At 43.2% G+C, this 15,454-nt stretch overlaps 1 protein-coding gene across 1 annotated transcript in view; it reads left to right on the top strand.

The window, feature by feature from the left end:
- The first annotated feature begins 709 nt into the window (after nt 1-709).
- Nucleotides 710-15,454, top strand: part of LOC138610227 (tight junction protein ZO-2-like) — an 82,906-nt gene continuing 68,161 nt past the window's right edge. Inside the window, exon 1 of the mRNA XM_069682944.1 lies at nt 710-887. Within this exon, the coding sequence (XP_069539045.1) occupies nt 828-887 (60 nt within the window). The 5' untranslated portion in view covers nt 710-827. The remainder of the gene's footprint in view (nt 888-15,454) is intronic.

Raw genomic sequence — 15,454 nt, 5'->3', positions numbered from 1 at the left:
GTACCATATACTACATACTGCGTTCAGCAGTAGTATGTAGTACGGAGGAGATTTTCAAATTCATTTTGCAGTATGCTACGCCAAGCGGAAGTAAACAAAAAACGCTGCTTCTTTAGCTATAGCGCCCCCTTCTGCTTGAATGCTGCTGCTGTCTGTCACTTCAACTGCCACCTTGACGTTCCAGCGCTTTGCATTGTGGGATACAGTAGGCGAGGTAGACTGGTCTGATGCATACTGGAGATTTTCTCCAAATCAGCACATCAGGGCATTTTTGGTAAACTGCACATTTTGCTTTTCTTTGCATACTACATACTATATTTAGGCCACATCAGTACGTACTGCTAGTATAGTATGGCATTTTGAACACAGCATAAGTGTTGGACAGTAAATCAGTGTGTTCACAGTTTAATTACAGCTGTGACACACACACACACACACACACACACACTGTGTCGGTGTTAGACTTCAAGGCTTCTTCTCCGAGTGTGTCTCCTTCCAGCATTTATAAACCAGAGTTTCCAGTGCAGGAAACAGGAAGTGTCAGTGATTGCTGTGTGTCGTAGAGCAGCGTGTGTGTGTGTGTGTGTGTGTGTGTGTGTGTGTGTGTGTCCTGGGCGGACGGACCTCCCTCTCTCCGGCTCCGGGAGGCTGTCCCGTCCACCCGGATGAAGCAGGCATGAGGAGGGCGGAGCTGGCCTGGTGTCACACTGATACGTTTCATTTCTCAAACGCCCCCCCACCCTCGACACACATCGTCTGAATCTGAGCGGATCCGCTTTTAACCGCCGACACACAGCGCCTGTCCAGCGAAGCGGAGCTCCAGCAGGATGCCGGTGAAAGGCGGAGGACGGCTGGCCTCTTACCCGAGCAAAAGCGACCATGTCGGAGTGAGTTGAGCCGAACAGTGTCTGTCATGTGTGTCGTCATATCAAGGAGTTAATTTAAAGACTTAACGTGTCCGTGAATGCGGCATGTCTTTGATTTTACTGTCGAAGTTGAGTGCGTCGTGTGCGTCACTCCTGTGAGTCTTCCTCGGGCTGTGAGGTGCGTGTCTGTCAGCCAATAGTCAGCCTGTCAGTACACCTGTTGTGCTTCTGGACAGCCAATAGGAAACCATTTTAGAAACCTGCTCAGCTGATATTTACTCTGCGGAGTTTCCGGTTTGTTTATCAGACTGAAACCTAAGTAAAGTGGAGGAAGTTCAGTTTAAATCCGGAGTGAGAGTTCACTCTGACACCATGTGCTGATTGTAATCTGTGCAGATTAACATGCTGGATTTGATGGGGATTTTCTCCAGATTAGAACAAGTGGAACAGAAGGGAAACGTGTGTAATGAAAGTGATCGAGACTACTGTAACGCTGCCTTTAAGGTCACCTGTGGAGCTCAGATGTGTGTAATGTTGTTGAGGACAAATATGGCTGAATCCTACATGGGGCAGAGATTTACTGTTACTTTAAATGTCTTTAAGTTCTCAGTAGCTCGCTCACAGGGCGACCATGGATTAGGGCTGGGCAGTGCAGCAAAAATATATGACCACAAAAACTTTTTCTGTATCAAACAAAGCTGATGGTTATCATGATAATGATAACGCTGTCAGCTTAAAGACTATATCCTGGTTAAAGAAGGAGTCCTGAAGAAACCTCATTAGTTAAACTTGTACAATGTAGTTCATTAAAATGCCCTAAAGTTGTCTGTCACACATTTTAAGCTGTACTCATTCAAGTAAAGATAAATAAAACCTGTAAAAACACTAAATAAATCAGTTTCAGGTTGAGCTGTAGCTGACAGGTCTGATCCATGTGGAGTAGAAATGTCCAAAGTTTATCATCGTTATCAACATTAAATTATTCTGTTTGCAGTTTATTTAATCTGATGTTGCTGTGACAACTGGGGAGAGGATGATGACACAATAACAACTCAAATCATAGATCAAGGTTGACTCTTCCTCTGTGTGTGTGTGTGTGTGTGTGTATATATGTATGTGTGTGTACACCCCCTTAAGGCTCCTTGTAGTCTGGCTGGTTGAGCCCAGTAGGAAAGAAGTTGTTCGGATTAATGGCAGAGCTGGGGGCTGTGTTAGTGTGTGTGTTAGTGTGTGTGTGATCACATTAATGACTGACAGCCAGGTGGAGTTTAAGAGCCTTTTACCCTCAGTAGTTTGACATGTTACTCTTGCATTGAGCTCTCTCACTGTAAATACATTAAACAGGAGTTTCCTGAATGCAGTGTCGTCTCTTTCACAGAGTTTCAGCTGTAAACGCAGCTGTGAACAGATCTAAATGTGAACACTCTGACGTGTCAGTTGAAGTAGTGAAAGTGTTGAATGTCTCAGTGTCAGCTGATGTGTAATCACTTTAAAGCAGATGAAGTGTGTGTGTTGGTGTGAAGCTAAAAACAGTCGAGCTGTCAGCTGAGGTGTGAGAGGTGAAAACAGCTACCAGGAGAGGAGGGAGTAAATGTTTTTACATCTTGTTGTAGATTTTGTTCATCTCAGCAGGTAAAGCAGAGTTGAATGAATGAATGAATGGTGAGTGAGTTCCTGTTTGGATCAATGAGCTGCCTCTCTTCTCATCGGAAACTTTAGCCCTTCTTCACACATGCACTCCCGACAATTTCAACACAGTCTGCCCCTGAAATTTTCACAGCAGGAGATTTACCCTGTTGGGTGGGGGGCTGGGGGTCAGGCAGGACATGACGAAAAAAGTGCGCTGCCGTCCCTGCAACTGGCCATCAATTTCGGCGGCGGCCCTCACAGACATCTTTGCTTAGTCGTCTTGTAAATGATCTTTCTTCTTCAACTTCAGATGTTTTTAATCATCCTGTTATGTGTCGCTCTTCTGGACATTTTACCAAGAGGCTGGCAGGAAAAAAGTTGGGGTGAAAAATTTGTCCGTTGGCGTTCACTCATGCAGCCCAGCCAGAGAATGTTGGGAAAATTTGCAGTCAAAGTCAACGCTCATGCATATTTATATTTATTTGTTTTGGCCCTCTCACAGATGATCTGTTACCCTGAACATATGAAGTCCGAAGTCTGTCTGATGTCTGATAGATTCGATGTGTGATCACAGCAGGTGATTGTCTTCAGAGGAGTGGGCGTGTCGATGACATTTCTTTTTCTTCTGCTTACCTTGTAACTTTTTTTGTCACAGTTTCATTGATTTCATATATGGAAACAATAATTATAGTGATATTAATGCAAAAACAGTCACAGTTACAGACGAGTCCTCCTTAAACCAGGCTCCACTCCTCACTCAACCAAACAGAGCATTTCTAGTAAGACAAACACGTCTCACCTGTTGTCATCATAGAATGTATTAATAATGGAAGTAGCCACAGTGATGTCACCTATTGGTTTCTCGACTGTGTAAATGAAGCCCGGAGTTAGGGATATGGCCGCTGCCATGTTGGCAAATGACAAGTTACCAAAGCTAAACAGTCTGTGTCTGTGTCTGATCCATCAGCTGGTGAATGAGCTAGTTAAACCTTCACACCGAGGAGATTCTGTTGGTGGTGGTGACTGACTGCAGGTGTTTATTTCTTAGAGTAAAAAAGTAGCGGACTCGCTGCTCGCTCGCCCCGGTGAGATAGTGGCGGCTGAACGACACGCACCAGGAAACTTTAAATAACCGATCTTCTCATCACTACGGTCCGCTGTAATCTCTCCAGGGAAAAGCCAACAATAATCCTGACTCCTGCACTGGCCGACGATTAAATGCATGTTTCATAAACACTGAACAGGCTAACACGCAGATACGGTGAGTGCAGTACACCTGCCTCTAAGTGCAAAAATATATGAATACATTAATGCTAGAATTTACCTCAGTGGAAAGCTGGAGCTCAGACTTCAATAAATCCCACAGAGACACATTATTTGTCCGATTTCATTAACATGAAACAAACATGACGCTTGGTTGACATGTTTATGAAACTTAAAATCATGTTACAGCTGAGTCCTGAGAGGAAAGTGTCCTATGTTTACTCTCATGTTTCATGTTGTGCAAAATAAAATGTAATTTGTTTAGTCTGAATGAGTGAAAAAGAAACTTAAAAGTGTAAAAAATATATGGAACAATGTGATGATTCAAATATTAATAAAGTTCAATAATTCAGTTTGACAAAACATTTTCTTGAGGACTCGCAAACATGACGGCTTGTCGGTCCTGACACTGAAAACCATCAACATCACTGTCTCATGTGAATCATCACCACTGACATGTGGCCATGTTCCTGTCAGTACTCCCATGATGCACTGGGCTCTGATCATCAGGTCCTTTCTGTTTTCTTACAACAGCTCAGATCTGAGGTCAGCGTGAGTGACGTCTTCACACCAACACAGCTGCAGACAGTCAACAGAACACACACACACACACACACACACACACACACACACACACACACACACACACACACACACACACTGACTCACTGTGTGACTGAATACAGAGAGATTCACACACAGTAATGTGTGTGTTCATGCTAACAGTAACAGGACAGACGTGTAGCTCGCACTGCTGCTAACCTTTGTTTACATTGTTGATGAATGTGTTGATTATGTTTCAGATTTAAAGGGGCAGACACTGATTTCACACACATCAGTAATGTGTGCTGCTGTTGAGCCTCAGTAAACCGTTTATAATGTCTTCTCTGTTATACTGTTACCATGGTAACTATACATTATAATCTCTGGGTGTAGGAGACCAGTGGAAACCTGTTTTACCTTATTTTCTCCTCAGACCTCTCAGACTGTTAAACCTGAAACACTGTTAAAAACTGATCAAACAACTCCTCCATGTCACTCCAAAAGGATCCAAAGGAAGCGCCTCATATTTAGTGTGTCCCCTCTCTGGGGTCCCAAACCTCAGATTGAACCTTTTTGAAATGTAATTTTCAGTATCAGCTGAAAACAAACATTCCTGTCTGGTTATCGTCTCCACAGACATTTTTCACATATATACATACATTACTGTAGTTCGATTCTTTTCTACTGCCATGGAGCGGTTTGAAAGACTTGACCTGGCAGGAGAGCCGAACATTAGAAGCTCTGAAGTAGATCCATTGATGTTGTTGTGTCCAGAGTTTTTTTTGTAGCTTGACTCACACTCTGAAATCTCAGGACGCCTCTGCCTGCACTTCTTGAAGTTATCCTAACACTGACAGTCGTCAGGGCAGACCCCAAATGTCACATCTGACAGATGCTTTCTGTTATTATTTCAACATATTCATATAAACTTCATAGCTTTGTTCTCTGATTGTGGTTTAATTATTGCTTTTTAAATATACTAATGTTTTAGAGACTCCAAACAAAAGAACACAGTTTAAATAGACGAGTACTGTTTTATTGTTGTGAATGTTTGGAGTCATATTTATTAGCTCTTCTTTATTAAATCTGTAGTTATGATGAGAATTAGAAATCATAAAATCTTAGAGCCAGTGATTTTCCTTTGGGTCAACTTATATTTAATATTAAGCAGCTCATCGTCTCAGCTGCCCCCCCCCCCGCCCCCCCTGTGATCTGCATCATGTCTGAACCGTGCACCCCGGGGTTCTGCATGTTCTGCAAGTGGAGACATAATTGAAGAACGATGTTCTTAGAGTGAGAGAGAGTTTGTGTTTATCACAGTGGTGTTTTATCACTGATGGTAGTCGTGCTCAGGCCCCCCCTCGCTGATTTCATGTCCTGTTTCTTTTATTGTGGAGACATTTTAAGCTCATAAACACCAAAATACAACAACATGAAAACTTTGTCTCCTGAACGCCTCACTTCAGTCTAACAGGACAGTTTGTGTTGAGCGTCTGCAGATCAAACCCTGCAGTGTTTGTTGTGAGGAGGCTGATCTCAGTCCTGCTGTGTCAGTTGTTGTGATTATTTCAGGCTCAGCTGGTTTTAACAAGTGAAATCAGGACAGTCAACAGAATGAGTTTGCACCAGAGACATGAATTATGTGCAGGCAGGATCAGCCGAGTGCTGCACACTGATTCTTATTTTATAAGTCAGAACTTCCAGGTTTCAGTGCAGAGCCAAAGCTCTACACATACTTCGCTCTAATCATCTTAATATGAAGTTATTACTGGTGAAAAAGGTTTGAGCGCCTGTAACAGTACAATTTGTAGTTGTGTACAGTGATTTGTATGCGTGTAAGTATGAGTTGTGTACTTGTACAGTGATTTGTATGTGTGTCAGTATGAGTTGTGTACTTGTAGATTTTGTCTCTCTCCACAAATACAACACAACACTTACACATTCACAAATTCTTAATTACAAGTGGACAAGTACTATTTTACAAGTCACAGATAAAAAAACTGACACGCTCACATTTTTGCTCCAATTGTTGCAGTATACTTAAATAAAACATATTTGTGCACCTGTATCAAACAATGTGACGTTGTGGACAAAATTTGAATATTTGCAAATCTGAATGTGAACTTGTGCAAAAAATGTTCAATGTATGTAAAATAATTTCTCAGGAAATTATTTGTGTTCCTTTAAAACACAAATACAAATCGATAATTACAACTGCTCGAATCTTCCCCACGAGTCTAGGATTCTGTTTCCTTCCCCACGAGTCACAGATTCTGTTTCCTTCAACTACAAATCACAAATCGCACCTCCACTGAGATATTTGGTGAAAAAGGCGGGTGCTGATCTGAGATCGACTGATTCCACAACCAATCATAGGAGAGGGGCTTTTGTCCCACAGCCAATCAAATGAAGCAGAGAAGCCATGCCGGTGGTGGACTGTTTTCAAACGCAGAGATAGCGATTTTGGCAACATTCAAGGTAGGTTTTATGTTTAACCACATTAATAAATAAACTGCGACGCGAAGCTGAGAAATTTAGCGTCCTGTCACTCTTCCTCTGTTTTGCTAACCCTCCGCCGTGTGCATTTGTTTTCAATGAAGTCGTCGAGAAATCAGTCCGTGGAGCGGTTAATTATCATACACATGTTACCATGTGTGTATTGTTGTAGTCTTATCTGTCATATACTGTAACAAGAGTTTAAGGGGCGCGTGTGTGGCGCAGTCTTGGTGTCACTGAGAGGAGAGCTGTGACCCCGGGTCTCTCATCCGTATCTGGAGTGTCCACCTGGACACACGGCGGAGGGTTAGCAAAACAGAGGAAGAGTGACAGGACGGGGTATAACACTACTCAGCCTCCCGGGTAAAGTTTATTCCAGGGTGCTGGAAAGGAGGCTCCGGCCGATTGTCGAACCTCGGATACAGGAGGAACAATGCGGATTCCGACCTGGCCGTGGAACAGTGGACCAGCTCTTTACCCTGGCAGGGCTGCTTAGGGGGGCATGGGAGTTTGCTCATCCAGTCTACATGTGCTTTGTGGACTTGGAGAAGGCTTATGATCGTGTCCCCCGGGTGGTCCTGTGGGGGGTACTGCGGGAGTATGGGGTACCGGGGCCGTTGATACGAGCCATCCGGTCGCTGTATAACCAAAGTGAGAGCTGTGTCCGCATCCTCGGACAGTGCGTGTTGGCCTCCGCCAGGGCTGTCCCTTGTCACTGATGCTGTTTGTGATATTCATGGACAGGATCTCAAGGCGCAGCCGGGGGGAGGAGGGTTTCCAGTTTGGGGACCTCAGGATTTCATCTCTGCTTTTTGCAGATGATGTTGTCCTGTTGGCTTCATCAGGCTGGGACCTCCAGCAGGCATTGGGGCGGTTTGCAGCCGAGTGTGACGCGGTTGGGATGAGAGTCAGCACCTCCAAGTCTGAGGCCATGGTTCTCTGCCGGAAACCGGTGGATTGCCCCCTCCGGGTAGGGATTGAGTCTCTGCCTCAAGCGAAGGAGTTCAAGTATCTCGGATCTATGGAGTATCAAGTATCTATGGATCGTGAGATTGACAGGCGGATCGGTGCAGCATCAGCAGTAATGCAGGCGTTGTACCGGACTGTGGTGGTGAGGAGGGAGCTGAGCCTGAAGGCAAAGCTCGCGATTTACCAGTCGATCTACGTTCCAACCCTCACCTATGGTCACAAGCTTTGGGTAGTGACCAAAAGAATGAGATCGCGGATACAAGCGGCCGAAATGAGTTTCCTTCGGAGGGTGTCTGGGCTCAGCCTTAGAGATAGGGTCAGGAGCTCGGAGATCCGGGGGGAGCTCGGAGTAGAGCCGCTTCTCCTTCGCGTCGAAAGGAGCCAGTTGAGGTGGTTCGGGCATCTGGTTAGGATGCCTCCTGGGAGGTTTTCCGGGCACGTCCAACTGGGAGGAGACCCCGGGGCAGACCCAGAGCTCGCTGAAGGGATTATATATCCTGTCTGGCATGGGAACGCCTCGGAATCCCCCAGGAGGAACTGGAAAATGTTGCTGGGGAAAGGGATGCTTGGGTCACCTTGCTGAGTAGGCTGCCACCGCGACCCGGCCGGGAAGATAATGGATGGAAATATTAAAATTACCGATATGATATCAGAGTTGAGTCTCATTAAGCATCCACCAAAACCTGTGAACATAAACGTTCATTACTAAAAACCTGGTTATAACAGCAGCTCAGTTTATATGAACATGAAGCCTTTCATTGATGGAAGGCTGTCGAATTCATGACCCTGACCTTTGACCTCTAAATGAGTTCATCCTTAAGTCCAATTATATTAATATATATTAATCAGTCTACTCAGTATCTGTATTTATTTTCGATCTTATTTCATTCTCTTATGTATAATCTCTTGTTGTCTGTACGTCAATGTGTTTTCTGTCTTATATGTACAAGCTGCTCCAAATCATTTGCCCCTAGATGGATTAATAAAGTTAATTTGAAGAGAAATAATAGAATACATAAAAAATGTGGTAGACAGTAGCTCTGTCTGTAGGGACCTGAGACTTTCCTGGGCACCGTTGAGGTGTTTTTGAGCAAGGCACCAAATCCCCCCACTGCTCGGGACGCATGTCCATCCTGCAGAAGTGAAGCATGACACAGGAAGAATCTGCTACAGTTCATTGAGTTCAGTAAAGTCTGAGCAGTTTGACTCCACCACTGAATCCTCTGCAATCCCACTGAAACGATCTGATATCTGAAATTTGAATGTCCTTTTTCTGGGTGGAAGAGGCTCGAGAGATTGGCTTAAACAAATTTAAACTTCGATCCATGTTGGGATGAAATAATTCCCTTACAGCAGCCAAACGAGAGGTTGATCTGTCAGTGTCCAACAGTTTCAGAGGGCCAGGACGTTTTTAGTTGATTTTACAATTGGAGGATGCGATCGAATACATTCTAAAATTAAAACATTCTTAAATTAACTACCTACTTTCTATTATACTTTATTCAATCCTCTCTGTGACCTTTTTTCTCCACGTGGACATATGCTTCATAACACCAGGTTTTGCATGCAGCAATTCAAGTCCTGCACGCTCAGAGAGTCAGAGAGCAGCTCAGCTCCAAATGTGGTCGTCCTTGATGTTAGCTTGTGCTTCAGCAGAGCACCACGCCTTCGGCCTCTGAACCTTTCCCCAGGCAGGCAGAGGGCACTTCCAATAAACACACACACATACACACAGAAGGAGATATAAACACACACACTGAGGAATTTTATCAGTCAGCCCCTCCCAGCAGCTGCCCGTGTCTGTGTGGCACGGCCCGCGGTGGTCAGGGAATATTTGGAATATCTTGAAACTTTAACGAGTGAATCATAACGGCTTCTCAGGGAAACTCAGGGAACAGACTCATGGAGAGTGGTGGAGAGACTGGGCCTGTGGTGTACAATCTGGACTGAGCAGTGTGTTCTGACGCAGCATTAAGAAAGTATTACAGGGGCGCTGGTTTAGCTTAGTTGGTAATATACAGAGGCTACAGTCCTCGACGCACTGATTGCAGGTTCCACTCCCGGTCTGCCGATCATTTGGTGCATGTCATCCCCCGCTCTCTACTCCCCACATTTCTTGTCTGTCTTCAGCTGTCCTATCAATAAAGGCAAAAAAGCACATAAAATAATCTTTGAAAAGAAAAGAATGTATTACACATTATTTTAGGACTGATACGACTTCAGGATGTAACCCTGAATCCTCTCCCGGGTGTGTTTGTGTCTGACTGTTTGAGAGTGACATTTTTAATTTGAACATCGCAGCTGGTTAAACCAGACTATCCTTAACAGGGAGAAATACCTGTCAGCTTCTTCTGGTTAATTAACATCCCACAATGCAAACGTCATAGTGTGTTATTCGCTTTGTTTAGACACAACCTGCAAATAGAACCTGCCTTATTTCACTTCATCATCATGAGATTAGTAATGTCTGAATTCATGCTCTGTAGGGTCAAGAAGAGACAACTTTTAAAATGCTTTTTTTTAATTTTATTTTTTTATGTTTGGATCAACCCTCAAATCAGCCTTCAAATGTGAACACTGACAGGGTTTTTGTGAGACAGCATCGCGCACGTCGCATGTCTTGTGAAAATGCAAATGATTGAATGAATGAATTTGTGTTATTGGAGTCGCCTGGGTTTTTACATTGACTTTCTATGAAATCACGATATATGGAAAATGACACGGCTGTTGATGTGAACACACCTTTTAGAATTGCATATTATCGAGTTTCTGACATCTATAACTGACTTTTCAGAACAGATTCTCTGTTTGTTTGTAAACTCTCTGCAGCGTCGTCTCTGCAGCGTCTAACATACAGTGCTCTGTATGGTGTTTTTCCTCTGATGTCTCCTGGGGTCCGTTTCAGAATGGTGGTTCAACAAACCCTCCGTCTAACCCTGGACTGGGGTTTGATTTACCCTGAGCTGAAAGTCGCTGGCTTTTTGGTTTCAGAACAGCTGATCAGAGTTAGTTCAATCAACCCCGAGTAGGTTCAGCCGGAGTTAAGTGCGTGCACACTGACTATAAAAAGCCAGCATTAATGGAGCCCCGATACCACGATTCACCATGGCAACGGTACACAAAAAGAGGTCCTCCTACGTCACACCAGTGGAGCTCGAAATCCTCACGCGGACTTTCAGCGAATACGAGCATGTTTTTAGAAAAACAAAGTAACACGGCTGCAGCTGCAAAAGAGAGAGAAGCGGCGTGGGAAGAAACTGCTGCTCGACTGAACGCTCAAGTTTGAACTGGTCTATTTATTTAATGTTTAATCACGACCGTAATAGAAACTAATATTTATATTAATTTAGGAGCAATCCAGCGGGAGAAAAACGTACATGGAAGCAGTTAAAAATAAAATACCAGAACATACAGAATCATTCAAAGGTGCCGCTCAGGCAGATAAGGCTCATGACTGAACCTCACTTCAATCATATTTTAAATATTAAACTAATGAAACATCATTCAGTGGCTGTTTTAATGTGCATTAGCTTTATCCCTAACATGATGCTGACTTCACATACATTATGTCCTCTCACCTAAATCCTGTTTAGTTGATTAAACTGAATTAAACTGTCGGCAGTGGTGGTGGAAAATCTACAAGTGATGACTTTGACACAGATTTGTCTTTTGATTATTTTATTTTATTATAAATATAAAAGACTTTTGCAAAGCGGTCAGAGCAGCACAGAGATGCAAAGTTTTTTTAATTCGGTAACCGCTCAAACACACGTGTGAGACGGGCTGAATGAATGAGGAAGTAATGAGGGTTTTATATTCTAGAGGGAGGAGACAGAGCGAAACTCTGAGTTTCCTGAAGAAAACCTGCTCGCGACCAGGTTAGGTTCACAGACTCAGTTACCATAGTAACCAACTCAGAGTTAAAGTTACCTCTCTTTCTGAAACGGCAAACCCGAGGTTTCCCTCATTTCAGGGTTAGCAAACCCGGGGTTTTCACCAAACCCACATTTGAAACGGACCCCTGGGCAACACGTTTGGCTGTGTGTGTGTTTGTGTGGGTGTTAACAACTTTCTGATGCGTTACAGAGACATTCATGTTCCCCATGAAGCATCGTGATGTACATATGTGCTCTCTGGCCCCCCAATCAGGTCAACATGTAAATTAGTCCAATCCTTATATAATTCATGGCAGAATAATCTCAGATGTACTCTGTGTGTGAAGCGAATTCACAAGTGTGAGCCTTGTGAAATCTACCTGCTTAACATCAGCATTCTGTTAGCATTGTCATTGTGAGCATGTTAGCATTTAGCTCAAACAGCTGATGATTACAGCCTCAGAGAGATCAGAATCTGTATTTATGTAGAGTAGGTTTATACACACCAGGAACCAGTTTTATTATTTTTGTACAAGACCATGAACATAGAAACAGAATAAATAGAAAGGGTATATAGAAGAAGGGTTGGGCAAAAAAATCAATTCATGTAAAAATAAATTTTTACAAACTCTTTTTCCCGTCTTACCGTGCGCACTTAGCGACTTCCGTAGAACACAAGGTACAGGGCTCGACATAAGCACTTGCCTGGTTTCCCGACTGTATGTTTGTAACCCCCTGGGGCCAGTAGATAAACCATTAACTGGCCCGGTGTGCCAGTAATAACTTAATAATAATAACTTTATTTATTTAGCACTTATCTAAACAAGGTTACAAAGTGGTAATCTCAATCAAGCATCACTGCAGCCACTTTGGCTGTCAACAACACATTACACACTACTCGCTGCACTCACGACAGAGCAGCTGTCATTTTAGAACGCGTTAATTGGCGTTAGCAAGCTACCGCGGACTAGTGACGTGTTTCTAAAACCCCTTACTCCTGGTCAAATGTCAGGAAGAAGGGCAACAGTTGGGAAAAAAAGCAGAGTGCACTGGACTATGAAAAAAAGAGGAAAGATAGGGGTGGGTGGTATACGGGTTTCAATAACGTCACCCGTGTCAGGTTCAAAGACCACATGGATTTTGCAGTACTGTCATTACCGGGATAAATGTACTCCCCCCAACGCCGATGACACACATAAGACCCACAGCAGTGTTTCCCACACGTAGAACAACAGGAAAAGTCGTCCACTGGGGCTCAGTGGTACGAGTCAGTCGTCTTTCAATCGGAATACACTGATGGCAGAAGCTACTACGTAAAGTGCCCAACTGTCAATCAGTCATCACATTCATACCTGTTGGCTATGCCACCGGGAGCAATTTGGGGTTCAGTGTCTTGCCCAAGGACACTTCGACATGTAGCCTGAGGGAGCTGGGGATCGAACCTCCGACTCTACCACTGAGCCACAGCCGCCCCATAACTGAACACATATTCAGTAATAAGAACCCTTACATAAGGAGAAACAAAGTTTGACATTAAAATAATACAGAAAAAAAATTATTGCAGGGCCTGTGAGTTTGAAAGTTACTGGCCCAGAGTGCCAGTGGAAAACTGTGCTCATTGTCAACCCCTGAGGTAAATGTTACCCTTGGTCTTAGATTTGCCATAGTGTGTTATTATTGTAATCAGCTGATAACTTTTCCAAAAATGAAAATTATATAATATTGCGCTTTCATGCCATTATTTGCTGCACCGCCTTTATTAGCTCTGGACTGGAGTAGATCCTGAAACATAAACTAATTCAAAAATCCATTCTGAATCGAATCGTGAGACACCCAGAGATTACCACCCCTATACAGCAGTCATACTAATATCTGCTAGCATGGCTGTCGACTCTTGTTGAATTTGTACTTCATGTGTGTGTTCAGTAGTTTGTGTGTGTGTGTGTGTGTGTGTGTGTGTGTGTGTGTGTGTGCGGTTTATGTCTGTCAACTGAAGTCTGACTCAAAGAGATGTGAGATAAAGTTCTCTGGGGAGCTGCTGATGTTTTCACACTGAATGTGAGATCCTCCCCGTGAATCATCAGGGTCGATAACTGATGATAACACCTGTGGCAGCTGCATGACCTGCACACTGTGAGGCTTTCATTGTAGTCTCTGTGATGGCTTTGGTGTGGACCAGTGCAACCTGGGCAATGTTGCCTGAGAGTGTTGTGTGTGTGTGTGTGTGTGTGTGTGTGTGTCGTGCGTGTGTCGTGCGTGTGTGTGTGTGTGTGTGTGTGTGTGTGTGTGTGTGTGTGTGTGTGTGTGTGTGTGTGTGTGTGTGTGTGTGTGTGTGTGTGTGTGTCGTGCGTGTGTCGTGCGTGTGTGTGTGTGTGTGTGTGTGTGTGTGTGTGTTGTTTCCTGTGAGTGATCCTGGCTAGGAGACGTTATCTGTATGACAGGAAGAGGGAGTGATGGTTTACAGGCAGCTTCCTGTGGTCGGAGCCTCCTTCCCCGTGTTTCCTCCTCACCCCTCCCTGAGTCCTGAGGCCACGAGCAGACCACAACCTTTGTTTGAACCAAAACACACACACACACACACACACACGCGCACACACACACACACACACACACACACACACACACACACACACACACACACACACACACACACACACACACAGAAGTCACTTTATCACACTGATCTGGCTGCAGCCTCCGGCCTTCAGTTCTAAAGCATTCAGAAGTTCCGACAGGTCTTTGAGATCAGGCGTGTTTCTTCATCAGATGTTGAATCTGACAGCGACGCTGACAGACTGATCTGCCACTGTAACAAGTGACCTACAAACATGAGTTTTTCCTTTTGTGAAAAATCAATGATTACCTTCATGTAGCTTTTTTATGGTTCACATTAATGTGCGTCTGGTGAATCGTGTTCATCTGTTGATTCTTTCTGTACTGCATGTTCAGCCACACCTGCATAAATTACTGTGTGTGTGTGAGTGTGTGTCACATGTAAATAAGGGAGGGTGAGTCATGTTGTTGTTCTCACAGCTTGTCCAGTTTCACCTCCGTCAGGGCTGAATACAGCTGTAGCTCCTTTGCTCACAAACTCGTTTACCTGTTTTACCTATGACAAACCAGAAACAAATCAGTGAAAAATAAACTTTAAAACATTTTTGATTCCTTTCAATTTATTTATTGAGAAATGTAGACTTTAATTTTGTTAAAAATAAATGAATGAAATGAATATAAATTCAGATACATGATGATATATATCTGAGATAAGATAATGTCACCTGTAAGCTCTGGCGTCCACTTTGACTTAGTCTGAACGTTTTGCTAATAAAAATGATTATTGAAGCTTTTACACACCAGTGTTTCTGCAGTGCAGATATATATATATATATTTATTAGTGCAAGGCCAGTGACAACAAACAAAGCAATACAAATCATTAACAAAGGGTGCAATACAAATACAACATGTAGAGAGACAAGTGAGATATGACATAGCACAAGTTGTTTAGAGCAGGACTGATAATTGCAATCAACACAAAAAAAAAGACCTATAAACAGTGATCAAAATAATAATAGTAATCAAATTAAATGGTAAAGATGATAATATTAATAATAATAGTGTTGATTATTATTATGTTTGTGGTAATAACACCACCCATGAAGTCATACTTAATGACAATAATAATACTAATAATAGTAACAATAATAATAATAATAATAATAATAATAATAATAATAATAATAATTCACCGGTAGATTAGAGGGAGATTTGGAGGAGAGAACACAAAAAATAAATAAATAAATAATAATAATAAT

The sequence above is a fragment of the Semicossyphus pulcher genome, unplaced genomic scaffold (genome assembly GCF_022749685.1).
Source record: "Semicossyphus pulcher isolate SPU_LCO1_2020_fin unplaced genomic scaffold, fSemPul1.0.p SCAF_6, whole genome shotgun sequence".
NCBI classification, from domain to species: domain Eukaryota; kingdom Metazoa; phylum Chordata; class Actinopteri; order Labriformes; family Labridae; genus Semicossyphus; species Semicossyphus pulcher.
Note: the sequence above shows the minus strand (reverse complement) of the source record. Positions and strands in the feature narration are given on the sequence as shown.